This window comes from Quercus lobata, chromosome 4 (assembly GCF_001633185.2).
Source record: "Quercus lobata isolate SW786 chromosome 4, ValleyOak3.0 Primary Assembly, whole genome shotgun sequence".
NCBI lineage: Eukaryota > Viridiplantae > Streptophyta > Magnoliopsida > Fagales > Fagaceae > Quercus > Quercus lobata.
In genome coordinates, this window is record NC_044907.1 from 10,824,963 (window position 1) to 10,852,783 (window position 27,821).

At 35.1% G+C, this 27,821-nt stretch overlaps 1 protein-coding gene across 1 annotated transcript; it reads right to left on the bottom strand.

The window, feature by feature from the left end:
• Positions 1-20,439: 20,439 nt before the first annotated feature.
• On the bottom strand, positions 20,440-22,467 carry LOC115984585 (putative disease resistance protein At3g14460). Its single transcript, XM_031107605.1, has one exon. It carries the CDS (start codon positions 22,465-22,467, stop codon positions 20,440-20,442), a length of 2,028 nt encoding a protein of 675 aa, XP_030963465.1.
• Between the last annotated feature and the right edge of the window lie 5,354 nt (positions 22,468-27,821).

Below are 27,821 nucleotides of genomic sequence, written 5' to 3' on the forward strand. Positions count from 1 at the left end.
TTGATTTGATACACTTTCAAACTATATGAATTACAAACCAATTTCCCCTAACAATGAACACCGTTGTCATGCTAACTGTATTTTACATGAATTTCTGCCCTAGTTGTGCGTCATAAAACACTTCAAAACCAAACCCACTTCATAACCAAACCCAACAAAGCTAAAACAGCAACAATAATTATGAATACAGATAGACAACAATCTAACAGCTAAAACACCCAAATTTATATACATTACGGACAAAATCAAAATGACTACGTATTATAGATGGTGTAATTTGTAAGTTCGTAAATTACTCTTTAAAACAAAAAAAAAAAAATTCACAGCAGGCAAAGCATCCCCAGAGAACTGCAATAAATTTAAACACATCAAAAAAAAATTATGAAACCCTAAACAATAAATTAGGTAGTTGATTTCTTGCGTGTATTTCGTTCATCCGGATTGAATGAGATAGGATTTAGATTTTAGCCCCAAAAAAAGGAAAACGATTGAATGGGAATATGACAGCGAAAAACTTAGGAAGCAGCGACACTCAAATCAGATTACATGCAAAGGGAAAAAATTAAAATTTGAACTCAGCATTTACAAATTACCTTAATACGTTGCAATCCTTTAACTCCGAAGACAGATTGGGTTGAGCTTCGGCCCGTGCTGAGACTGAAGAAGTGTGGGTATGGGTATGGGTTTCGATGGGTTTCGATTTAACTTCGGAAAAGGTCTACTGAACGGTTTGGTTTGGGTGCGGGTAGAAATAGGAGAATCTGAAGGTGGCTCTTGACGGTGGCTACTGAACAGAGTGGCGGTGGCTACTGATCGGACTGAGGAAGGGAGAGAGACTGTAGACTGCAGAGGAAGGAAGGCAAACAGTTTTAGAGACATTACATTCAAAAACTGGTTCATATTCCGCATATAACTCGTTTTCCCCATTGACGAGTTCTAAACAGTAAGGCGGGAATATTTTATTGCCCAAAAGCCAAGCTGGAACACCAGCGTGGCAAGAACCTGGCTACAACTCGGTTTCTTCATAATCGAGTTACTTAAGTAACTCGGCTTTACGGAGATCGAGTTTCTAAACAGGGGCACGCCCCTATATAGTTTCGAAACAGGGGCATTATGCGAAATATGTTTCAGAAAAAGGGCAAAAGGCCAGAATCCTCTAAATTCTGGTGCAAAACAAAATGTCTTCTACCCAATACTACTTACCCAAGAAAGGAAAAGAAAAAGCTGTCATATTAATATACACTAACATGTAATCAATACCTTGTAAAATTGAATTTATCACTGCTAGCTTCTAATAAAAGATAAATTGAGATTATGTTGTCATCCCTATTGCTTGATAAAAGATAGTTATATATCCAGAAATATTATTTGCACTGTTGAATCTAGGAAGTGAGAGACTCTAAGCTTTGTATCATAGTTATAAAAACCGTATCAAACCACCAGCTAAACCGTGAAAACTGTGAACCAAAACATTATCCGGAATAATTTGGTGTAAAATACCAAATATGAAATGACCCATTATCAAACCAAGTAAAATGAAGGATTGCACGGGTTAATTTTTAACCTATGGATAAAACCAAAAATAACAATTGGTTTGCAAGGAACACAAGCGACCAATATCACAACGATAACATCTGATTGATTTTAATCATCAATTATATTTTGAGATTTAAATAATTTTGTTATGCTCTAGGGTTTAATGATTAAGCTAAAAATTTATTTTGAGTTTCTATGTAATATGTTGTTTCATGACTTTTGGACTATATAACTTGGTTATTGGATGATTTATGTGAATAATGTGTTTATTTATTTATTTTATATTCTCTAACTTTATGTCATATGATATAATTTTATTGTTATAATTTATTAATTTACCTAAATGGAATATTTTTTTTTTAATTTTATTTTAGTTGCTTTCTATAATTATAAAATATATTATTTAATTAATTAATAAACTCACAATTAAACCACTAAACTACTGGTTGAACCAATGAACCAGTGAACCAATTCTTTAGCAAAATCAACTTCCCGTACGGTTTTTATAACTATGCTTTGTATTTAGGCTGAGCTTGACTATTCGGAGATCTCAAAGACTCAAATTGCAGTGGTGAACTAGCATTCTTAAAATTTCACCCGATTTTGCGGTATAGAACGAAATGAAACAAAACATGCACATACCTCTAGGATCCATTCAATGGTTGTTTCACATTATTATGGATTTTTATCTCTTTGATTGACTTTACAAAATAATGGAGGAAGTTTTCATAAATAAGAAAATTTAAAAATTTTCAAGCTTTCTTATAATCTCATGACTCTTATCCAATTAACTTATGTCTCTATGACATGGTGTAGCAAATTATTTTTTCAAGTGGTAAACAACCTCTCATTAAAAAGTTAATTTTTTCAAACCTTCTAGTTTCCAAACCTCTAACTTTCTTATTTAATCCAAATTGAACACCACTCTATTTCTGTAAAAAGTCCTGGACTAATTTTTGGTACTATTGACTTTATTATTAATCTTTAAAGTGCAAAATATACACATCTTTGTTACTTCTTTAGCTGTAACATAATAGTTAGCAATATCTTTGAAGTGCTTTCCTCCATGGTGCTTGGTGTTATACTACTCTGTGCATAACTGCATACATTACTTTCAACTTAAATTCATTTGAGTGCTCGAATTCTTGCGTTTTCAACTTGGATCCAAATATCTCACGAAAAAATAAAATTTTGCAACAAATCGGCTTCTAAGATGGAAGTGATTTCATTTTCATTTATTTATTTTAAATTTCAATTTGTGTTAAAAAGAAAAAAAGTATCATCATCATCATCTATTTCTCAAAACAGAATTTATAGTATTTATACCATTGATTATAGTAATAAAAATTTTCATAATCACCAATCTATTTATATTTATACAATACTAAAAGCTGAAGCGTAACATTTAATGTTGCTACGTTCATGTTGAGCCTAGTGGCGGAGCCAGTAATTTAGGTCAGGAGGGGCAAAATTAAAAGACAAGATTGAAAGTAAAAAATTAATCTAAAAAAATTAATCAATATTAATAAAAAAAAATAAATGAACTACTATATGATAATTACAATTAATCTAAAAAAATTAATCAATATTAATAAAAAAAAAAATAAATGAACTACTATATGATAATGTAATTATCATACAGAATCTAACATAAAATGTAAACTTTAATTTATTTTTTTACACCTAGCTTATTTTACTCAATCGCCTTCGACGATTTTTCATATTTTGAAACCGCTGCATGATTTCTTCACACTCAGTAGTCTTAAATATATCTTTTTCAATATATGTGACTAAGCTATTATTTATCCACTTATCTCCTATTCAATTGCATAATCGATTTTAATTATGTTTATTGCCGAAAAAACTCTTTCAACAATAGTTATTGTAACTAGTAAAATCAATGCCAAAGTCACTAATGGATAGGAAACTTTTTTTTTTTTTTTTTAATCATTACCAAGTGAGACCTATGGTTTTATATTATAGTTGTACGTTTTTGTTTTTAGAAGTCCATCAAGTTACTGTGTGTGTTCAAACTCCTATCCTATTCAATGTTGAGATTTTTTTTTTTTTTAATCATTACTAAGTGGGACCATTGGTTTTATATATTAGAATTGTAGTAGGAAGAGAAGTCATGAAAAGGTACGGTGAATTATATATTTATTTTTTTTTTTTGTCTTTTGTGTCAGGGGGGGGGCAAATAAGACATTTTAGGTCATTATAATATTATTATTAAAAAAAATTCAAAGTTAAGGGGGGGCACATGCCCCCCCCCCCCTCCCTCCGCCCCTGGTTGAGCCATATCAGCAGCCATATCATTTCCATTCTATTTTTTGTATTTTTCTTACAATTTTAAAATAGTTTTTATCAATTTTAAATTACTCACAAATATAAAATATTTCCCAGTCCTATCTCCAACATAAAACCCACTTATAAATTTAATTTCACCGTAAAGCCTAAGCACAAAGCCCTTTTCAACCTAAACCAAAATTTCAGTTTTCCTTTTGTTGCACGTTTCAGGATCCTTCCTCTTCCCCAATGTTCATGGTTTCAATCTCTCTATTTTCCTTTTATTGCACAATTTCAGATTTCCTTTTGTTGCACGGTTTCAGATTCCTTCCTCTTCCCTATGTTTCTATTCTACAGTTTCACCCCTTCTAATGGCAGCCTCTCTGCCTTCCTTCCTTCCTGACTTCCTCACCTCACAGTATATAAATATTGACAGAAGCTTGATGATTCAGTTTAGCTATCTCTAAATCCAGTTTATTTTGTGTTCTATTCTTTTGTTTGATTTTTTTTTCCTTTTTACATTTTGTTACTGCCTCTTTTGTTTGATGATTCAGTTCACGTTTCTGTTTTCCTTTTGTTTGATGTTGTTTTCCCCTTTTTGTACCATACGTGTAGTGCAAAATAAGGGTATGTGTAAATAAATATTTTTTTTATTATAAGTAATTGAGTTTATTCAATCTGTAAAAACACAGAGTTTAGGAAAATAAAAAGAGAAAGCTATTAATTCATAAAACAATTCTCTTTAGTATTGTTTTATATACTTGCCCTTGGTTCTGTTGTAGTGTAAAAAAATTCTGTTACCATTGATTTTTTTCTTTTCTTATTTGTTTAATAATAGGCATATGTTGATTTTGAAATATTAAAGGGTGAGTTTGAAAGGACCAGAGAGCTTTATGAAAGAATTTTGGACTGATTAAAGCACCTGAAGGTATGTATAAACTATACAAAGTTAGAATATAGTGTTTAAACTTCAGAATTGTTTCGTATAGTTTTTTTTTTTTTTTTTTTTTTTTTTTGCTGGGTTTTATGGTTTCCGTTGCTTGCTTGGGTGGTGTTATTTGATTACTATTCTTTGTTGAGAAAAAAATGTTGGTGTGCTGATTACAATTTAGTATTTTTGATGCTTTTGTTTTTGTTTTTTTGTTTTTATTTTTGTTTTTGGTGTTAGCATTTGGACCCACAATAAGTATATAAGCCAGGTAGTTGTCCAAATGGCCAAATCACTAATACACTAGCACTAGACTAGGTGTAGAGTAGCAACTTGTGAATAGTGCAGCAACATAGCAACAAGGGACCACACATGATCGACTCTATAACACACTCAAAATAGCTTTTATATGAAGTTAAAAAGATTTCACAAACAACCGTTTCAAATTCTGCTATGGACCTACATTTTATTGCTATCATGATTTTTTATGTGTGTGTGTGTGTGTGTATTTTTTTTATACATTATTCTTTTTCCCCCTTCCATTACAATGTTCACATCAATCTTTTCTTGAATAAATGTCTTGGAGACATTGGTTTGCTGTTGCCCAAATTTCTTATTTGGGGTTTTGTTGTCTTTTAAGTAGAAGATGTGATACCCAAAATTGGCCATTATACAAGTCAAAGATTCAATAGTTTTGTAGGTAACTACGATTAAGTAGGGACATAATGTTTGAGCATGAGATTTAATGTTATTTATGTGTTCCATTTACATTCTAGAAAACATAAGATATACTTGAATTCACAAACTATTTTGAGAAGAGTTTCTAATTATGAAACAAACATTTAGCACTAAAATACATGTTTTATCAAACATAATAAATAAAAGACCTAAATCAATCAAATTGTGATTCTTGCATTTTGGCATCCAATTATGCAAAAGATAAGTAATGATTCTGCGACTACCAAAAAAAAAAAAAAAAGAAGTAATGATTTTGCATGTATATTCAAGTTACAAGCTTAAGTATTATAGTTGAAACTATGATTTCACACTTGAAAGCCCACGAAAGTGTATTGGTTTTTGGGTTTTATTGAAAATTTAGGAGAGCCCTCATGACTGTGTACCCAAAGTAAACCCCAAAGACCTCAATAAAAACTACAGCCAAATGCATATCATTTGGGCCAAGGGTGTGAGACCACTCCATAAACACATTCATGCATGATAATTTAATCATTGTAATTGAGGGAACCACACTGATAAATATCTGATTGTTTCAATCCTATAAATTGCCCAAATTCCAAACATAAGGTCTATAATGTTTAAGTTGGAGGTAATGCTTGCTATTGATACAAGTTTGAATTCTTCTAGAGGCTTTCATTTTTCTGCGTTTAAATTAGCCTTCTCTCTACCTTTCTTTATAGTTCTTGGTTTCTTTATGGTTCTTGGTTGGATATAGCACTAGGATATTTAAATTAGTCAAACTACACAAATTTGAATAGTGGACAACATTAAATATTGTCCTTTTTGAAGAGAGATATTTTATGACAAAATTAAGTTGGATAAAAGGGACAATCACATTAATTTTGAGCTTAAAAAATTTGTTCTAAAATTTTATTACTCCTGACTTCATGGCTTATATTATATTTATTTTGAGTCAGTTTTGTGGGAACTAGATATGAGACTGTTGGGCCTTAACTCACTTGGGCTCACAATTTATTTGTAGTGGGCTTGAGGATTTCCTACTTTGGGTCGTTCTCGGCAGAGAGACTCAAAGCAACACTCAGTTTCTTCTTCTCCCTTGACTGTTTTCTCTCTATTTTTCTGAACCCCCTCTTCCTCCCAAACTTCTACTATTTATAGCTAAGGTTAAGGGGGAGATTACGATTACAACCTCCGCTAGTGCTATTGAAGGTCCAATATTATCTGATTTAAGTGGGTATTTAGGTGAGAGTGGGGTGCAACAATTATGGCCTTGGAACTTGGTTCCAGCTTAGTCGATAGTGCTTGGTAATGCAGTTTACCGAGCATATCATGATTTTCCCGGACATGGTTCATACGCTTGTTCGGGAAAGTTTTATGCCGAGCACTTATCAGAATTCAAGGCCCAAAACTAGTTTTTACGCTAAGGCAGTTCCAAGAAGGGCTTAGGGCAATGGGGCTATTCCCGTTGGGCCTGGGCCTAAGGGCCTATATGGGTCTTGGGATCTCGGTGCCGTACAAGTTTTATATTCAGATAGATGTTATTTTTTCTTATTTTGTTGAAGGTTGAAACTTGAAATCCCCAAACTGATGCAATACAACCAGCAGCATCGAGAGGTAATTTTTAATAGGCTTATGGAGCACAATTCAAGTGCGGGGAGTTCTTCACAATGTTGCATTGATATTACCAAATCCTTGAATGTCCCAATCCATATAAAACCTGATGATATGGAGATTGTTCATGTTTATGAGCTTCGAATTTAGTGGCACAAGACTTTCCACTTATATTTGGTTGATTTAAACTGTTTTCATTGTTATAATATGTAAGATATTTACATACAAGAATTGTTTGATAATTAATATTTAGTATGAGTTACTTCTATCGCTCTTCAGTTAAATTGTATTCTCTTGATATTTTTCCCTTCAGCTTTTATTTTTTAATTTTATTGTCCTCATGCAGAATACGAATACCACGTACTCTTTTCTAATATATTTGTTTATTAGCATTTGTATATTAGAGGAAGCTTTCAACCAATATTCTTAATTCTTCTACCATTTTGCTCTATTGATGTGCCACAATTTAATTTTGTTAAACTATCCCGTGCATCGCATGGGTTAGCAACTAATCTATATATTACTAAAAGCTGAAACGTGGCGTTTAATGTTACTGTGCTCACGTTGAGCCATATCAGCATCCACATCATTGTTTTTTTTCTTTCCAATTTCCTATAATTGTTTTTTAACATTTACTTTTTTTTTTAATAATTGCACTCTCTCCGACCTTTTTCATGTCTTTACCTTTTCATCTCCCCCACTAACCTCAATCTTAATATCACTTTTCATCTTTCTTTATTTTGTCTATTCATCTTTCTCTCCCTTGCCTTTTCATCTCCTCACTACCCTTAACCTTAATGTCACCCTTCATCTTTCCATTCATCTTCCTTTATTTTGTCTCTTCACATTCACGCCATCTTCTATAAATTTGTTATTCTCTCTTCCATTCTTTGCATAGTTTTCCATCACAGAAATGTTGTTTCTCCCTCTCTCTCTCTCTCTCTCTCTCTCTCTCTCTCTCTCTCTCACAATAATTTTTGGAGTATTTTTTTTTTCCTGCATCTCTGCTTAAGTTGATAAATTTTTGTGTTTGTTATAACTCTACGTTGGGTTGGTACGATTTAGTTTTGTGTTTTAAGTTTTTTTTGGTTCTCTTTGATTCTTAAATATTATACTATTGCGTTATAAAAAAAATTAAAAAATATGATATATATATATATATATATAAATATAATATATATTATTCTATTACATAACATGATTTGGGTAATTTGGTGTTTATTGTTATATATATATATATATTATATTTTTACTTTTTTAATCTTTTCATCTTATTTTATTTAATATTTAAACTCAGTCACATCTTCCATATAATTAAATTATTTATATTTTCTTTTTTTAATTAAACATATAATATTTTATTTAAATTTAAATAAATTAAATTGTATTCACTTTTTTTAACATTTACACTTCCTCCAACATTTCTCTTTCCCTTTACATTTTCATCTCCCCACTACCCTCTCTCTTAATATCACTCTTCATCTTTCCCTTTATTTTGTTTCTTCTTATTGTTATCCTTTTAGTATAAATTTGGCATTCTCTTTTCCATTATATGCATAATTTTTCTTCACAAACAAATTTCTCTCTCTCTCTCTCTCTCTATCTCTCTCTCTCTCTCTCTCAAATTTTGGTGAGATATATATATATATATATATATATTGCATCTCTACTTTAGGTTGAGAAATTTTTGTATTTTTTAGAACTCTACTTTAGGTTGATGCAATTTAATATATATATATATATATATATATATATTTTTCCACTTTGGTTGTTAAAATTTATCATATTGTATTGTAAAGAATTAAAAATAGTATATAAGAATGTAATATTTTAATATTACATAATATGATTTAAATAATTTGGTATTTATTTAGAGATAATTAATTTGGTATTTATTGTTATATATTTTATTTTTACTTTTTTTCATCTCATATTATTTTATTCAACATTATTATTGTTGTTGAATTAATATATTAGATTGTATATTTTTTAAAAGTCAATATATTAACTTGAAAGAAAATGAAAAACTAACTATTAACCAATAATAACTACAATAATATTATTACACGCAATGCGCGGGTCTATGACTAGTATATTTAAAAGTTGAAGTGTAACATTTAATATTGTTGTGCTCCTGTTGAGCCACATAAGCACCACATCATCATCCTATTTTAAATATTTTATCTCTCATTTTAAATTATTTTTCTCCTTATTAATTTGCTACTTTACGATTACACATTCTCCACTACTTACTTACTTTTATCTTTTTATCTCCTTACTACTCTATATCTTAACCGTACAATTTCTCCATCCCTTTATCTTCATTTTATTTTGACTATTCTTCTCCCCATTTTTTTTACTATAAAATTTTTTTATTTTCTCTTCCATTCCATCCATATTTTGCTCACTCAAAAAAGTGAATACTCTCTCTCTCTCTCTCTCTCTCTCTCTCTCTCTCTCTCTCTCTATATATATATATATATATATATATTCTTTCTTTTGTTAGATGTTTAATTCTTTAGATTGATGAATTTTTATGTTTAACTCTACTTTATGTTGAGATGATTTGGTTATATTTAAATTTTATTTTCTTTGTTTATTACATGTTATCCTATGAAATTATAGAATAATTTAATGTTATTCTATTACAAAACATGATTTAGATAATTTGGTGTTTACAACTATACATTTTCTTTTGAATATTCTTCTATTCATCTTCTTTTATATAATTTTGTTATTTGTCTCACATTCTCTTCCATAAAAGGTTATTATTCTCTCTCTCTCTCTCTCTCTCTCTCTCTCTCTCTCTCTCTCTCTCTCTCTCTCTCTTATTAATTCTTTCTTGCAGCTCTATTTTAGATTGATAATTTTTTTTTGTTCTCTTTGTGGCTCTACTTTTGGATGATACACTTTGGTGGTGTATTTTTTGAGTTATTTATCACATGTACTCTCTATCCCTCTTATCGTTTTGGTTTGAGTAAATTTTTAGATATTTTAGAAGTGAGATGGTTATGTATTTGAATGTCTCTATAAATTATTTGAGTCATATCAATTGTAAATTTGTGATGAGGTTTGGTTATCATGATAATTTTCTTAAGAGAATGAGAAATTACCACCGCACACCATTAGTGTGATAGTCACTTCACAAGTATAAGTGCTTGTGGGGTGTGAGATGTAAGAGTTGGGGTTCGAATCTCTAGGAAGAAGCTTCACACACATAAACACTTAGATTAGGTTAGAGTAGAATTTCTATCTTGTATAAGAAAAAAAGAATGAGAAATTCAAATAATTAATTTTGGAACTTAAAAATTTTAGTTGTAAAAAAAAAAGAAAAAAAACCATAACGCACTATACAAAAGTTTGAATAATATAGATCACTTGAAAAAGGAATAGTACTTCTATCTTTTATCTAAAAAAATAATGGAAAAACAATATCAATCAAATACACCTAAGTTTTTCCCAAAAAAAAGAAAAAGAAAAAGAAAACTCAAAATAATAGAATGATATATTTGTAGAGATGGAGAGATGAAAAATAATTTTAGAAATAATATCTCTAGTACGTTTAATAGAATAATTCATACATTATGCCACGTTATAAAATAGTTGTATATTCTCATACATCGCATGGATTTGTGACTAGTTATTTGTATTAATTTTCTCTTTTTTCCGAACAGACTTGCATAGGAAATGAGGGATGAGAGATCCCTGGGACAAATTTCTCTATTGTAGTTCTTCGTATCACTACTTCAATAAGAATAAACTTGAAATATGCACACATAGCATATATGCTGGCAGGTGATCCTTCAAAGGACAATGTGAGAATAGCACACTTAGGCATGTAGATGTGCAGGTCAAGGTGGTTGAGGTTTCACAGTTCTAGGTCGTGACTCATAAGATGCAATAAGAGACTTAAGTTTATCTGCATTTCTTAGAATAGGTTTATCAGCTGCAGGAACAATGATATTGATCCAGTAAAAATGATTTTGGGCTTCTTGTCACAAATACTATGAATCTGCTGTGACATTGGTATCGATATGTTAAGAGCTAGGGATTTACGGAATGACATCACATAACAGATATGACACAAGAAGATTTTACGTGGTTCAGCCAAGAAGCCTAAATCCACGGACACTAAATCCACTATTAGCAATATACAAATTATAAACACTCAACCAAGTTTTGTAAAATACATTTACAAACCCTTTACAAACTCGAATAAACTTATATTACACCATCAAACTCTGTATCTCTAGCTCTTTTTTTGTTTTTTGTTTTCAATTTTTTTTTTTTTTTTTTGGGTGAAACATTCTCATCTTACAATCCTAAGAACTTAATACAAACAAGGGCACTCTAGTCACACAGAAAATAAACACCCAAATCACAGCCAACTAGTTACACGTGCATCTTTCAACTCCAAAATACACCAAACTTGTTCTTCGAAAAAATCCTCTTCATATTCTTTAAAGAGCCTCTTCTAACTGTACTATAATCCCCCATAATCATATAGGGTCGTTTGGATCTGAATTCACTTAATCCTTAGAAGAGGTTATCAAAAAACTCAACCCTTAGAAGAAGCAATGATAAATTCTTCAAACTTGTTCAGAAAATTGGAGCTAGAAACCTGCAAAAAGATTCAGAAGATACTATCGATTGATCAGGAAACAAAGGCAGAAAAACATGGCACAAAAACTTGAAGTAGAAGGCGAGCACTGCAGAATCCCTAATAGAAACTAGAGCATCATTGCTGCCCCTAACAAGTCTTCAAAATTGCCCGAGATCATGCAAGATGGAAAGAAAAATTATTAGTAAGTGCAATAATTGCATCATAATGTATAGTAAGTAGAATTGACATCTAACAGGCCAAATTGTTATTCGCCTATGTGTAGAAAAAGTACCTCATTGAACATTTGGGGCTGTTTTGATATGAGCTATCTTAGACCAATTTTTCCTCTTATTTTGGAGTTTTGGTTCCAGCAAAGGGCACTCCTTGATGCAGAGAAAAGACAGGGAGGAGGGAAGGTCCTCCTCTGGCAAGGTCTGGAGTTCGTTACAGCTGCTAATCTCCAATTTCTTGAGAGCGGTAAGGTGATGAAGCTGCCTGCAGTTCACATTTTTGAGATTAGAAAGTCTGCTGATGCGTAGAGAGTCGAGATTGCTGGGCAGTAACTGGTCCTCTGGAAATGACTCCACGTTTTTACATCCACCTTCAATCTCCAACCGACGAAGACAGTCAAGCTTATGCAAGCTCCACTCCCTCCCGAGAATGAGTTTTTTGCAAAATGTGATACAAAGTATACTTAGTTTGGAGGGCAACCCCCCTTCTGGAAGTGATACAAGTTCTGGGCAATTATTTATAGATAATGACTGGAGAGAACCAAGGGTGTGCATCTGATTAGGCGGTTTCTCAAGATTCTTGCAATTGGAGAACCAAATGGACGTCAGGTTGGGGGTAGGCAATCCTCCTTCTGGAAAAGATACCAGCTTTGGACAATCCTTGATCTCTAACGCATCAAGAGATGTGAGCTTTGCCTGACTTTCTTCTGGCATCGAAAGGGATTCCAGATTTGCACAATTCCAGATAGAAAGACTTCTAAGACTCGGAAACCATTGTAATGGGAGGTGTATCATGGAATCACAGCTACTCCCTATGCACAGACGTTCAAGTTTAAACTCTTGAGTCATCTCTACACATGGGAGAAACTCAAATTGCTTGCAGTTTTGAATATAAAGAATTTTCAAGACAGTATGTAGATGGCCCTGAGGAATGGACTCGAGAGAGCAACAATTAATGATATATAAATGTTGTAGCAAACGGTTTCTGCCCATCACTTCTTCAGGTATGAACTCCAGAGCATCACATCCTTCAATTTTAAGGCTATGTAGCTGTAAGGTTGAATTTATTCAACCATCTTATTAGCTTTATTCCGTGCCAAATTTGCTTGTAATTCAGCATTTAGTAACCCTGTATTTAGGTGGGTTTGATGTAAGGGTAGTGAGTGAGATAGAGTGAAGTTTGCTCAAGAGTGTGCAAGAAAACAGAGTGTCGCAGCTGGGACTCGCGGGTGACTCGCGGCTGCAAGCCGCCAGAAGCTGCACACGTGCCAAGCATGCTAGAAGATGAACAGTCATGCTAGCTGCAGCACTACAGGACAAAACAGGACAACTGGCCATACGGTTATCTCGCGACTGGATCTCGCGACTTAGTCAAGCCGCGAGGTCAAGCCGCGAGCCACCCCAGTTTTGTAAAAACCTGACGTTTCACATTCCTCTCCACTCCAGTATAAATACCCCTATTACCCACGATTGAAAGAGAGCTTCCAGAGAGAATTTTGAGAGAGAAACCCTAGAGAAAAACTAGATTGATTCACACACAATCTATACCTTAGAGACTCTTCAAATTCCTCAACTCTCTTCCTCTCCATTGTCAAATCCTTGAGAGGCTTTATACCAAACCAGGTTCTCACCATCATCATCATTGTGAGACTGCTGTTTGGATTTCTGGGAAGCAGTTAGGAAGGAACCAATCTTCATTGGTTGATGCTACGGTCTAGTAGCGGAATCCGGGAAGCTAGAAAAGAAAAAGGTTCGGCGTAACCTCGTTGGAGCAAGAAACTTGGAGGGCTTAGGTGCACTGGGTAGATTAGGCTTGGAGGGTCTATTGCTGTCCTTGTATCCCAACTATATTTTCTAGTGGATTGATTACCGCTTGGAGGGCGGCGGAGAGGTTTTTCGCCGAGGGCTTCGGTTTCCTCTTCGATAACACATCGCGTGTTGTCTTTGTGTTTGCATCTTCCTTCCTATCTATCTTTGCCTTTTTATTTATCTACTGTGGATATTAATCTGTTATGGCTTAGATAGTATTTAATCAATTTCGTTTGATAGCATATGTTAAGTTTCCGCACACTAGTTGTTTGACATATTGTTTGAATTGATTAAGTTGTTATTTGGGGGTCTAAACGTTCAAAGGTGTTTTTGTACACGTTTTTGAACTTTCAATTGGTATCAGAGCGGGTACACTTTTTTTGGTTTTATTACCTAAGTGTGATCCTTGACCCCTTGTGTGTTTTGCCATGGATAATGCTTTGTATGCTTCTATGGATATTGTTGATTGTAACATGCCATGTGTTTGTGAAAATGCCTTTATGAGTGCTAATCCTCATAATTGTGATGACATGTTACTTGAATCTATGGGTGTTGTTGACAAACTCTTGAAGAAAGGAGCTAAGAAGTTTCAAAAGAATTTGAGCAAGTTAGTTTGTGAAAAGGATGATTTGATTGCTAAACTCAATGAATCCAACACATTGGTTGAGAAATATAAGAATCTTGCTGAAATTTCTCTTGAAAAGCTGAAAGAGTTTGAATGTTTAAATAAGGACTTGGATGCTAAACTTGTTTTGTCTAACAAACTTGTTGATGATTTTAAATCTGAAAATGAATCTCTTAAGATGCATGCCAAGTGTTTGATTGCTGAACCTGTAGCTAAAATGGAAGAAAATATATGTTGCAATCATGTTGTGGTACCCGATTTTGTGCCTATTGTGTGTTCTACCTCAAAGGACAAATCGGTGTACATTCCTCCACACAAAAGAAATCAAAAAGTGGAGAGAAAGGCTCTTAAGCCTAAGCCTCTGTTTAGGTCCCAATCTAGGGATTTGAGTGGATCTAAGTTTGTTCCTACTTGTCACCATTGCGGTGTGATCGGTCACATAAGACCCCAATGCCCCAAGTTAAAAAGAGAACAAACCTTTGTTGTTAGATCCCTTCCCAAAAAGCCTAATGGACCTAAATACATTGTTTGTCACCATTGTGGTGCCTTTGGTCATCTAAGACCTCATTGCTCTAAGTTTCAAGCTCTTAAGAAAATCAAAAGAAAAGAGAAACTTGAGCTTTTTGGAAGTTGTGCTTTGAAAGCTAAACCGGATTGGATGGAAAATGGTAAGTTGTTGAAGAAAGTGGTTAATGCTCTTACCTCCTTGTCTATGTGCATCTCCGGTTCTCATTCTTCCAACTCTCGTCTCACTTCTCTTGAGACACTCATTCCAAACAATCGTTCCGTTTGGATGAGGAAGGGTTCCTATGGTTGAGCTTTTGCTCTTTTGGTCCTTGATCTAATTCTTTCGATCTTTGTAGGACCCTTCATGTATTAAATGTCATATCTTCATGCATTTTGAGCATCTTGCATTTATTTATATGCATTGTTTTGTTTTTTATCTTACTTTTATATTTCAGTTTTGTGTGTGTAAAAAATCCAAAACCACATAAAAAGTGAAAAATTCAAAAATTTTGATCGTATATGTTTGAGCACATATCACATGTGAGTTTGGCCTTGTACCTTTGTACAAATGGCTTTGTGCATTTACGAGCTTAGCTTGTTATTTTTATACTTATATCTTTGTGGGAAAAATCTTGACATCTTTGTGTGATTGTTGTAAATCGATCTTCAAGCTTGTCATGAATGATTAGTCAATAGTCATGTTGGTTTTGATACATGCGTAGACTTGTGCTTATATCTCTTCTCACTCTTTTATTTTTTTTTGCTTAAAGAGCTCAATAAATGTAAATCTCAAAATGAAAAGAGATAATGAGCTGCAAAAGCCGTCGCACATACTAGTATTCGACTAGGAAAAAGGGAAAGCGACTTAAATGAAATTGTATGATGCCCAAAAAGCCAAAGGCTTGTTCGTCAAATTGAAATATCACAAATTTCAGGCATCGATCTCAAAATGAGATGTTTTGATTCAAAATGATCAAATGTTATGAATTGTAAAGAAGCCAAATGAAAAGCTTCAATCTTATGTAATCATTTTCCTGTGGGAGGTCATATATGTTCATTTCTATAATTGAGATAGACCACTTGACTTAGTACTAGTTGTGTATGACTTGATTGAATTGATCATTGAAGCTTCACTCTAGACTAAGGACTATTCCACATTTGATACACACACATAACACACTTGCCTAATGTTCAATGAATGTCTTATTCATTTGTTAGATTGTACTTGTCTAAATGTGATGTGTGTGTGCTCAATCTTATATGGATTAATCCAAAAAGATTTTTGATCATTTTATATGTTTTTGGAAGTGATTTTTATCACTTTTTGTGTTTATGTTTAGTGCTTACTTTGTTTTTCAATGTTTAAACATGTTCTGAATTGAAAAACAGGTGTCAGAGTTTTTCGCGGCTCAGCTGGCGACTCGCCAGTTGCGAAACCCCAGTCGCGAGTTCATCCAGAAGCTTTTGGCGGCTCACTCGCGACTCGCGAAAATTTTTGCGACTGAAACTCGCGGCTCGCGGCTTGCTCGCGACTGAAACTCGCGACTCGCCCAGTCGCGAATCGCCCAGAATCAGCTTTTTAAACAGCTTTTTCGTGGGAAACTTGTTTTAAACCTCTCCCATCCTCTCTAAAACCCCTCTTTCAATATTTTTACATCAAAACCCAACCAATTTGAATGGTTTTTCATTCCATTAACATTTCTAAGGTAATTATAAATTCTTTTTATTATTTTTGATCCTTGGATTATGTTTTGGAGAGTTTTGTACTCTTGGTTGGGATTTTTATCATTGGGGTTGGGAAAACTTAATTTTTGTCAAATTTCTTTATGGGATTGGTTTCTTTTGTTGATATGCATTGGATGTTGGCCCCTTGTGGCAGAAAGAACATGTATTAAGGGTGGATTTCATGATGTTCATGCATTGTATCACATTTTTATTCATTGTGTGCATGCTAGGTGTTTGATAAAATGCCTCTTAGACATTTTCTCGCTTGTTTGGACTCCGATGAGTACCAAACTTTGGGGTTTCTCATGTTTCCTCATTAGGAACATGTTTAGTTCATTGGTTGTGTATTTTGCACACTTTGCCCCACATGTGCATTTTTCATGCATTAGTCATGCATTGCACTTAGCCACCTCTTGCACACACTTTTGTTACCCTTGTCATGCATTGGTCTTTACCTTATTTCTTCATCCTAGCATGTCATGCTTACCTTATGCTTTGTAGCATGTAACTTTGTCTTAGGTTTGAGCTTCATTTTCTCATTCATCTTGCACCCCTCATGCATCATTAGCATTGTTCATACCTTCATCTCTTGCCCTCGTTTCTTCTTGACCCTTTGTCTATTCCTGACAAAAAGGGGGAGAGTATACTCTAGAGAATGTTTCGGAGTATTTTGTCATTTCTATATGACTCTTGTGCACATCCTTAGGGGGAGAAATTTTATTTCTCATGCACATTTGCAGGGGGAGAGATATTCCATAGGGGAGATGCATATACCAAGGGGGAGAAGACATTGTGTTAACTAGAAAACCTTGTTCTGTTTGTTTTCTTGTTGGCTTTATGGTGCTTTGTGTTATGCTTTGGTGTTCTCATTGCATCATGTTTGTACTTTGGACATGCATATATCCCTATGTTATTATGCTTCATTGAATGCATGTTCAGATGATCATTTGCTTTGCTATGTGATCACTGTAGTCATTTCTATACTTGTTATATTATACTTGTTATTTATTACTTGCTTTACCTTGAGGGTCTAATGTGTTTTGTGCAAGTGTTTCAGGTTACAAGTATATATGTTCCAAGTGCATCACAGCTTCTCATCATTTTGAAGGGGAGAAATTTTAAGCACTTTTAGTTTATATTGTTTAAGTTTTTATTCAATATAATGTGTCTTGTACCCATGTGCTTTTGTAAGCTTTTAGGGTTAATGTTTTTATGCATGCTTTGTAGGCTTTATGGTATGTACCTTGCTTAATGCAGCCTTTATGCTATGTTGAAATCAGTACTTTAATCTAAATGGTATGTATTTTGGTTTATGTACTGTCACTCTTGTGCCCTTGTAGGATTGTTCCTAGATGCATATGACTTGTGTGATATGCATTGGTTGAGTGTTGAGCATACAAGTGTCTTGCCTTGTGCTTGTTAACTTGTATGTCCTTGTGTTCATTCCAAGTGTGAATGAGCATTGTGATCACTACCTTGTGGTGTTCACTTGGTTGATCAAGCCATGGTTTGTTTCATAACTCCATCTTTGCTTGATCACTTATTGCCTGTTTCATATGCATTTTATAATTCTCTGCTTACAATGATCATGGTGTATTGTTGTGTTTCAGGAGTATTATGTTCATATGATTCAAGTGCTTCACAGCTTCTAGAGTTAGGCGTGAGTGAGTTTTGTTCAACTGTTCCCAACTCACATGTTAAGTCTAGAGTCTGTTTAGGGTTTTGTCACGGAATAGCCAAATGGGGAAATTGTAAGGTTGAATTTATTCAACCATCTTATTGGCTTTATTCCGTGCCAAATTTGCTTGTAATTCAGCATTTAGTAACCCTGTATTTAGGTGGCTTTGATGTAAGGGTAGTGAGTGAGATAGAGTGAAGTTTGCTCAAGAGTGTGCAAGAAAACAGAGTGTCGCGGCTGGGACTCGCGGGTGACTCGCGGCTGCAAGCCGTCAGAAGCTGCACACGTGCCAAGCATGCTGGAAGATGAACAGTCATGCTAGCTGGAGCACTACAGGACAAAACAGGACAACTGGCCATACGGTTATCTCGCGACTGGATCTCGCAACTTAGTCAAGCCGCGAGGTCAAGCCGCGAGCCACCCCTGTTTTGTAAAAACCTGACGTTTCACATTCCTCTCCACTCCAGTATAAATACCCCTATTACCCACGATTGAAAGAGAGCTTCCAGAGAGAATTTTGAGAGAGAAACCCTAGAGAAAAACTAGATTGATTCACACACAATCTATACCTTAAAGACTCTTCAAATTCCTCAACTCTCTTCCTCTCCATTGTCAAATCCTTGAGAGGCTTTATACCAAACCAGGTTCTCACCATCATCATCATTGTGAGACTGCTGTTTTGGATTTCTGGGAAGCAGTTAGGAAGGAACCAATCTTCATTGGTTGATGCTACGGTCTAGTAGCGGAATCCGGGAAGCTAGAAAAGAAAAAGGTTCGGCGTAACCTCGTTGGAGCAAGAAGCTTGGAGGGCTTAGGTGCACTGGGTAGATTAGGCTTGGAGGGTGTATTGCTGTCCTTGTATCCCAACTATATTTTCTAGTGGATTGATTACCGCTTGGAGGGCGGCGGAGAGGTTTTTCGCCGAGGGCTTCGGTTTCCTCTTCGATAACACATCGCGTGTTGTCTTTGTGTTTGCATCTTCCTTCCTATCTATCTTTGCCTTTTTATTTATCTGCTGTGGATATTAATCTGTTATGGCTTAGATAGTATTTAATCAATTTCGTTTGATAGCATATGTTAAGTTTCCACACACTAGTTGTTTGACATATTGCTTGAATTGATTAAGTTGTTATTTGGGGGTCTAAACGTTCAAAGGTGTTTTTGTACACGTTTTTGAACTTTCAGTAGCCCCGTTACTTCCATCAGTTCTGATACATCTGAAACTTTCATGCTTTTGAAAGAGGATAGTTCTTGCAGTGCATCTTGGTTGGACCAATTGTTGGAGGGAAGATCAGCTTCATCTCCAATGTTTGGAGTCATGTGCAATGAGGATTCCGCGCCACCAGTCTTGGGCAATGAGGATTCTGTAGCACCTTCATATTTAAAGACACTCATTTGCTCAGAGAACAAGGCAATTTTATTGTCACTTATGAACTGAATCTGTTCATGGTAATCTAAAAGCGTTTTGTTTAATGATGCCTCTGTCATAAGTGTAGTCAGAAGTTCCTGAGAATCAGAAATCTCGACTTTTACTACATTAACAAGTCGCTTGGGTAAGTTTCCCTTAAGCTTGGGGCATCTTCGTATACATAGCTCTCGCAAGCAAGGGAATTCTCTACCTGTATTAGATGAAACCCACTCTTCCGATTCTGGCATCCCCTCAAATGTTAAGAGTCTCCAAAAACTTAAATGTTAACCAATAGCCATACTTCCCCAAGAATTCAGAACCCACCCTCTTCACTGCATCCATCCCTTCAATAATGAGCGCTTTAAGAGATCGTAGCCGCCCGAGTGGTGGCAAGTATAAGCAATGCTTACAATTGCTAAGACGTAGGAAAGCCATGTTACCGAATACACCATCCCCCAGCCATTCTGGAAATTTTGTACCAAAATAAAGATTAATGTGGAGCTTCTTTAAATATGTAGGAGGCTGTAGCTTTTCAAACACATCTTCATCCTTTTCTGGATCAATAATATCACCACCCCATTCTAACACAAGCTCATCAAGGGAATCTTTTTTTTCCAATCTGGCCTTAGCCGCATCTTCAGCAGAGACAATGTTCTGTAACTTTGAAATGCGAAGTGTTCGAAGATGCAAAAGCGCCCCCAACTCTTGTAGTGCTGAGCTGCTTTCTTTGCCCACAACAAAGCCAGACAGTGTTTGAAGACTTTTTAATATGCTCATATATTTTGGCATCTCATTTAAGTCAGTTCCACAAATGTTGAGATGACGCAGTTAATAAGCTTCCACATGATTTGTGGCAATTCAGTTAGAGAATGGCAATTTGGCAATATTAAAGTCTGTAAATTGCAAAGGTCACAAATTGATTCAGGTAACCTATTAATTGGGGTGTGAGAGAGATCGATATACCGTAAATGTTTCAAATTGCCAATGGAGACAGGTAACACAGTGATATGATAACGGGATAAAGAAAGCACTCGTAAGAATTGCAGTTTGGACAACAAATTATGCAGTTCATCACTACTTAAATGACATGATCCATGACCCAGTGGCAAAAAGGTCCTTAAAAAATTGGATTTATCAATGGCCTTAAATATCACTGTGGAATCATATTGGCTTCTGAAAAAAAGTGACAAATGCCTGATACTTACAGAGAATTGAGAAAAGGAGTTTTCCTCCAATCTGACGAAATATCTAGAAGAGAAACTGGAGTCCTCCTTTTGATTGAACATCTTGAAAGGCATATCAACAACATCACGACCTAAGGATGATGAAAAATGTTCTTCCGAGAACAATTGATCAAAGTATTCGTAACCAGTCTTTTCCATTCTCTGTCTATCTAGAAGACCTTCTGCCATCCATAAAAGGACAAGGCTCTCTTTTTTAAACTCATAATCATTGGGAAATAATGAACAATATCTAAGGCATTGCTTCAGATTTCCAGGAAGATCATCTAAGCCCCGCATCCATTTATCATGAAACTGAAAATGCACAGATCTTTGATAAGTCTTAAGTTTTTGCTTTACAGTCTTCCAATCCTCAACTTGTAGCTTAAATCGCAAGAGAGACCCTAGTGTTCTTACTATTGAAGGCACACCGTCACAACGACGCACAATTTTTCTGCCAATAGGTTCTAGTTCTGGATAGGAACTAGGGATTAGGTTGCCAAAAGCAAATTTTGCAAACAGCGACCAACTTTCATCTTCTAATAATGGCTCCATTCGATAAACATCGACAGTACTGATCAATGATGCACAATCTTCCTCGCATGTAGTTACAATAACACAACATTTGTTGGCAGCAGCTCCTGTTAAAGTAGATCGAAAGACTTTCCAGTCTTTATTAAAAGAACACACATCATCTAGAACGAGTAAAAATCTCTTTCCCCTAAGGTACTCTTGCAATTTTACTTGGAGTTGGTCCGAATCTAGTCCTGACTGCAAATTTAATTCCTCGAGATCAAAAGACTGCAAATTGAAAGACTCAAAGATGGCTTTTGTCATGGTGACCAACTTAAAATCACCAACGCGAAACCAGGCCTTGAGATCAAAATGTTGGCCAACGATGGGATCGTTGTAAATGATCCGAGCAAGTGTGGTCTTGCCTATTCCAGACTGACCCTGTATCGGAATTACAGACAACTCTTTATCATATGTACCATGGGACAGCAAGATATTCATAAATTCTTCTTTCTTAACGTCCATACCGAATACTTCAGACTCATCCACAAAATATATAAAGTTTCCCGGATACTCGTAACCCCAGATGGGATTGAATCGGATCTTTTGTAATTTCATCCGGTATACATCGTATTCTTCGCCTCCAATCCAATCTAGCGCATCTCCTACCTTCAAAAAGCAATCTATTCTGTAAAGGATCTCCTCCATCTTTCTTTCTTTCTCTTTTGCGTAGATCCATACAGGACTTGACTTGGTCTGAGATTCAGCAGCCAACCTGTGTTGCAAAGCTTCAGTGAAGATCTCATCCATGACATCCTCTGCTTGATAGAAAGCTTCTTCAACCTCGTACAGCCAAAGATCAAAGATTACGCGTTCTCCGGGCCCGTTCCATACCTGGCTCCATTTTTCAAAATCAACCACCATGAAAATTAGAGCCCTAAGCATTATCTTCCACTTCTCCAGAAAGTCATCATTGCGTTTCAGAGTTAGAAAGAAGTTTTCGAGTTCTTGTTCTTCAGAATCAAAATAGTCCAACAGCACCCTAAATCGCCCTTCGATCCGCGTGCCAGCCATGTTGCCCTCCTCCATGCTGTCCTCGTCTCCCAGCCGATTCTTGGAAGCTTTCGTTCAGAGATCCCAAGTTGTTATATTGACTTGTTATCTTCGACTTTGGTTGCGTTAACTAGCGGGCTAGCAGAAATTAGATGAAGAAGTTGAAGGACAATAGTAAACTAAGAAAGACAACGGTTCTCCAATTTGAGAGCTTTGTTGCAGACTCATTTAGTTGGCTCTTGTAACATTCAAAGCCCGGAGAGCCTCAACAATTATAGCCCCATCAATCTATGTAATACAATCTACAAAGTGATCACCAAAATTATAGTAGGCCGAATCAGACCACTTTTGGACAAACTTATTTCCCCAGTTCAAGCAGCCTTTGTCCCAGGAAGAAGGGGTCTAGATAATATCATCATAGCACAAGAATTAAATCACTCCTTGGACAAGAAAAAAGGAAAGGGTTGGTTCATGGCAATCAAAGTGGATTTGGCCAAAGCTTATGACTGAATCGAATGGAGCTTCATCCATAAAGTTCTTAAAGCATTCCACTTCCCCCAAAATTTGATTGAATTGATTATGAGTTGTGTAACCACCACTAGCATTTCAATTCTTTTCAATGGAAGTAAGTTGAACTCCTTTAAGCCATCTAGAGGAATTAGGCAAGGGGATCCTCTCTCTCCCTACTTGTTCATCCTTTGCATGGAATACCTTGGGGCCCTCATTGAGAAGGAATGCGTTGCCAAAAGGTGGATTCCGAAAAAAGCTTCTAGGGACAATGTTGCCATCTCACACCTTTTCTTCGCGGATGACTTAATGTTGTTTGCTAAGGTGAGTAAAGAAGGGTGTGAGGCCATTAAAGATGTACTATATGTGTTTTGTGTAGAATCTGGGCAGAAGATTAGTTTAAAAAAATTCGGAATTTATTTTTCGCCAAATGTTCAATCCAATATTAAGGACAAAGCTTTTGTGGCAGAGTGGGTAATCTCTAAACTGGCTGGATGGAAAGCCAAATTTTTGTCTTTTGCGGGCAAAACCGTATTTTAGTAAAATCAGTCATGACGGCCATCCCCAATTATGTTATGCAAAGGGCTGCTCTTCCAACACATCTCTGTGACAAACTAGATAAAATTAATATGGATTTTCTTTGGGGCTCATCTCCAGAGAAGAGGAAGCTATATTTTGTTGGTTGGAACAAGATCATCAAATCAAAGGAGGAGGGTGGTTTGGGGATCCAAGAGGCAAAGGTAAAGAACATTGCCTTACTAGCAAAACTAAATTGGCGGCTATATCAGGAAAAAGAATCATTATGGGCAAGGGTCATTTTGCAAAGATATTGTTCAAGCTCAAGAAGAAACTCAAAAGACCCAGACAAGTTACCATGCTCTCCTTGCTGGTCTGCAATTAAAAAAGGCTTTCCCATTTTTGAAAAGGGAGTGTGTTGGAGTGTAGGTAAAAATTCTAAGCTAAATTTTTGGGGGGATAAATGGATTAAAGGCAACTCACTAAGAAGCTTGGTTGAAGGCCCCCTCACCCAAGGTGAAGTTAAATTGACTATAGATGATATGTTCCAAGATGGGAATTGGAGATGGGATTTTATATCTTTGGATCTACCTAATGAGGTAAAAGACAAGATTTATGCCACACCTATGCAAATATATGGTGATAGGAAGGATTCTTTGTTGTGGAAGTCTTCCAATGATGGTGAGTTTAATATGACATCGGCATATGCGTCTAACTTTACTGCAGAAAATAACCCCCAAGTTTTTATGGGGAACTGGGTTTGGAAGTTAGACATATGGCCAAAAATCAGCTCTTTCCTTTGGTTATGTCACCACAATAGTGTTCCAATAAGGCAAGTGGTTGCTACACGTGGTATTAATTTTGATACTACCTGTCCTTTATGTAATAACCAAGAGGAAACTATATTGCATCTTTTGAGAGATTGCCCCTTTGCTGTCTCCTTTCGGCAAGCAATCAAACTCCTCTCTCTCTCCTTAATTTAAGCCATCTGAACTTGGCAGGATGGTTAAAAAAGAATTGCCTTGACAGCAACCAGTTGAAGGCTAATGGACTGCCATGGAGCACACAATTTCTTTTTGCCATTTGGGGCCTTTGGAAACACAGAAATTGGGTGGTTTTTGAAAACACCCCTCTGAATTTTTGCCTCCACAAATCCTGCATTCAACAAGCCATGGAGTATCACTTCTGTGTGAGCAAAGTACGCATTCCCAAGCCTTGCTCCACCAACCTGATACGTTGGAATAAACCAGAGGAGGGATGGTTTAAGTTAAATTCAGATGGAGCATCCTTAGGGAACCCGGGCAAAGCAGGAGGGGGTGGTGTAATTCGCAATTGTAATGGCAACTGGGTTAAAGGTTATAAAAGAAGAGTTGGGGTTGCAACAAGCATCATAGCTGAATTTTGGGCTCTCAGAGATGGTCTCATTTTAGCAGACCAACTGGGAATAATCCATCTTGTCGTGGAGCTTGATGCTAAGGTTATTGTGCAGCTTGTACTTTCAAATAACAACTCTAATAGAGCTTATTCCCCCCTCTTAAATGACTGTAGGTTCCTCCTTAGTCGTCTCTAGCACTTCAAGGTCAACCATGTCTTCAGAGAAGCTAACAGAGTGGCAGACAAGCTAGCTAAGGAAGGCTGTTCTTCCCCTTTTGATTTTGTTATATTAGAAAATCCTGACTCTGTTGAACTATGTAATATTCTAAGTTCTAATGCACAGGGTTTGTACAATCTAAGGCGCTTTGCCAATACTTCTGTTGTTTTGGTTTAATAATGACATGGTTCCTTTTAACCAAAAAAAAAAAAACCATAGACGGTGTAGAAACTAGAAACTAGAAAAAAATTTAGCATGTAGATTATTTAAATAACATATTTTCAGTTTTTAAATAATATTATATATATTTTTATACATTTTTTTACCTACACGTATTTTAAAAAACTACAAACAACATTACTCAAACTTCTCTACCAAACGGGCCCTTAGTATATTTATCTAGAAGCCTACTTAAAATATTTCTCTCTTTTCTCTCGCCTTCATAGAAAAAACAAATAACGTTCATTTCAATGATTCTAGCCAAAAAAAAAAAAAAAAACTCTTAACCTTGCCCTGTTATCCCATGTATTCTTTTTAATAGGGATATTCGGTGTTGTTAAAAGAAGAGTCTTTCTAAAAAAAATAACATTTTTATAACAAATCACAAGTGTTTAGTTATTATTGGTTCAAATTTGAACCTACCATTGAGATTACTTTTTTGTCCTATCAATAACAACTAGTAACAATCTGTCACTTAAAATTTATTATGAAAATGTTGTAGATATAAGATTTCTCTTAAAAGAATATTTAATTATCATCCATTTTTGTTCACATATCTAAGTAAAATTATTAAGAGAAGTGCTACATCTACAACATTTTCACAATACTTTCACAACAAATTATAAATGGTTAGTTGTTATTGGTTCTAATTTGAACCTATCACTAAAATTATTTTTTACTTCACCAATAATAACCTGCCACTTAGAATTTGTTGTAAAAATGTTATGAACATAGCATTTCTCAATTATTAATTTTACAATCCTAAATTTTAGGTTATTTATAAAATCTTTCTCCTCTTTTTCTCTCACTTTTTTAAGCACTTCAATTTTATCAAAAATAAACCCAAGTTGATTTCTTTTCCTTAAAAATGGTTTGAAAGTCTCCCTACTTTGTCAATTTGAGTTAAAAAAAAAAAAAAAAAAATTCTTATCCAGAGTAGTTTTTATTTTTTATTTTTTTTTTGCCAAATCATCCCATGCAGTTACTATAGACACTGTACTTTGTACTCCTTATGACTCGGGCCCCCGTTCCTTAATGATGTTGAAATCCTAAAGCCCAAGGTTGGTTAAGGGGCCAATCAGATGCTAAATTAACTTGAGAAATATTAAAATGAAAAATATAACTTTTATGAGCAAATAAATCTTTTTTGGAAAATAAAAGGCCATGGAAACCCTAGGCTAATGCATGCATACGCAGGCATAAACTTGCGCACACATGTAGGGTTCCAGAAACTATGAAAGGTAAGTTTTTCTGTATTAAAGTTGAGGTTTGGAGTGAATCCCACATTGTCTAGGAGCCGTTCTAAACCCCTATTTTCTCAATATAAAAAGCCATATATGGTACCTTTTCAAAACACATAGAAATCCTAAGGGAACACACAAAGATTCACTAGAAATAGTGAATCAAAGAGGGAATTTTTTCATAAAACATCCTCAAGTCAATTTTCTTTTGATTGGGGTCTTTTTTGGCCTTGATCTTTGAGTTTTAAGATTGCTAATCGCTATTGTATTTGATTGTGAATAGATTGACTGAGGGGAACAATCAAAATTAAGCTTGAAAAGCTTTGTGTTTGAGGTATTGAGTTCTAAACTTTTCTTTTTATTTCTTAAGTTTAATTGTGTTTTTGATCTTGTTTCTTTGGTTCTTTCTGCTTAAATATGTTTGTGTAGCTTAATTTTAGTTACCTTTATGTTTTTAAGCATGTTAGGTTGTTAGTTTCTTCATTTTGAACCTCCGCTCTGTTTTTCTATTTGTTGTGTTTCTGGGCTAGGGTTTATGAGTAAGCTGGCATATGCATGCATCTTGCATGCACACGCAAGTTGAAGTATGCGTATGCATACAGCTGGCCTGTGCACATAGGCCTATGCATGTGCACGCATGCTCCCATCCAGAAACCCCAGTTCATTTTTTGCTTTTTATTTTTATTTTTGGTTCATTTCACATGATATGCTTCTGTTTTGACCCTTTTTCGTAGATATGAGTCTATGTTTCACTATTTATTTGTTTGTCTTCCACATGCATATGAGTCTATGTTTCACTATTTATTTGTTTGTCTTCCACATGCTAGATTAGGGTTTACTTTCTATTTTCTTGCTTTGATATTATAAACATGCATTTACATGTCCATCCATTGATGCATAGTTGCTGAGATACAGCAAGATAAGTGAGGTAATTCATGCATTTACATGAACATGCATGGGAAATATGTTTAATGATAAATATGAACATGCTTGCTTGGATGAGTTGTTCTTGATGTGTAGATGCAATCACATATTTGCTTAGATCTTTCCATGTTTGTGTTTCTGCCATGTATATTTGCTGCTATGATTTGCTTACTACCTTGGATGAGATAAAATGACATGTGTGATAAATGTATTCTAAGATATGATATGCGATGCTATGATAGATGTATGTTAGGGTTTTGGGATGATTGATGCCATGTTGTATGCTTAGATGTATGCTAGTGTATGTGTGAGTATAGAATACAATGATGGACATTCCTTTAATAGGATTAAGATGTAACACACAAGGACTGGAAGTTTACCCATGGGTTGGG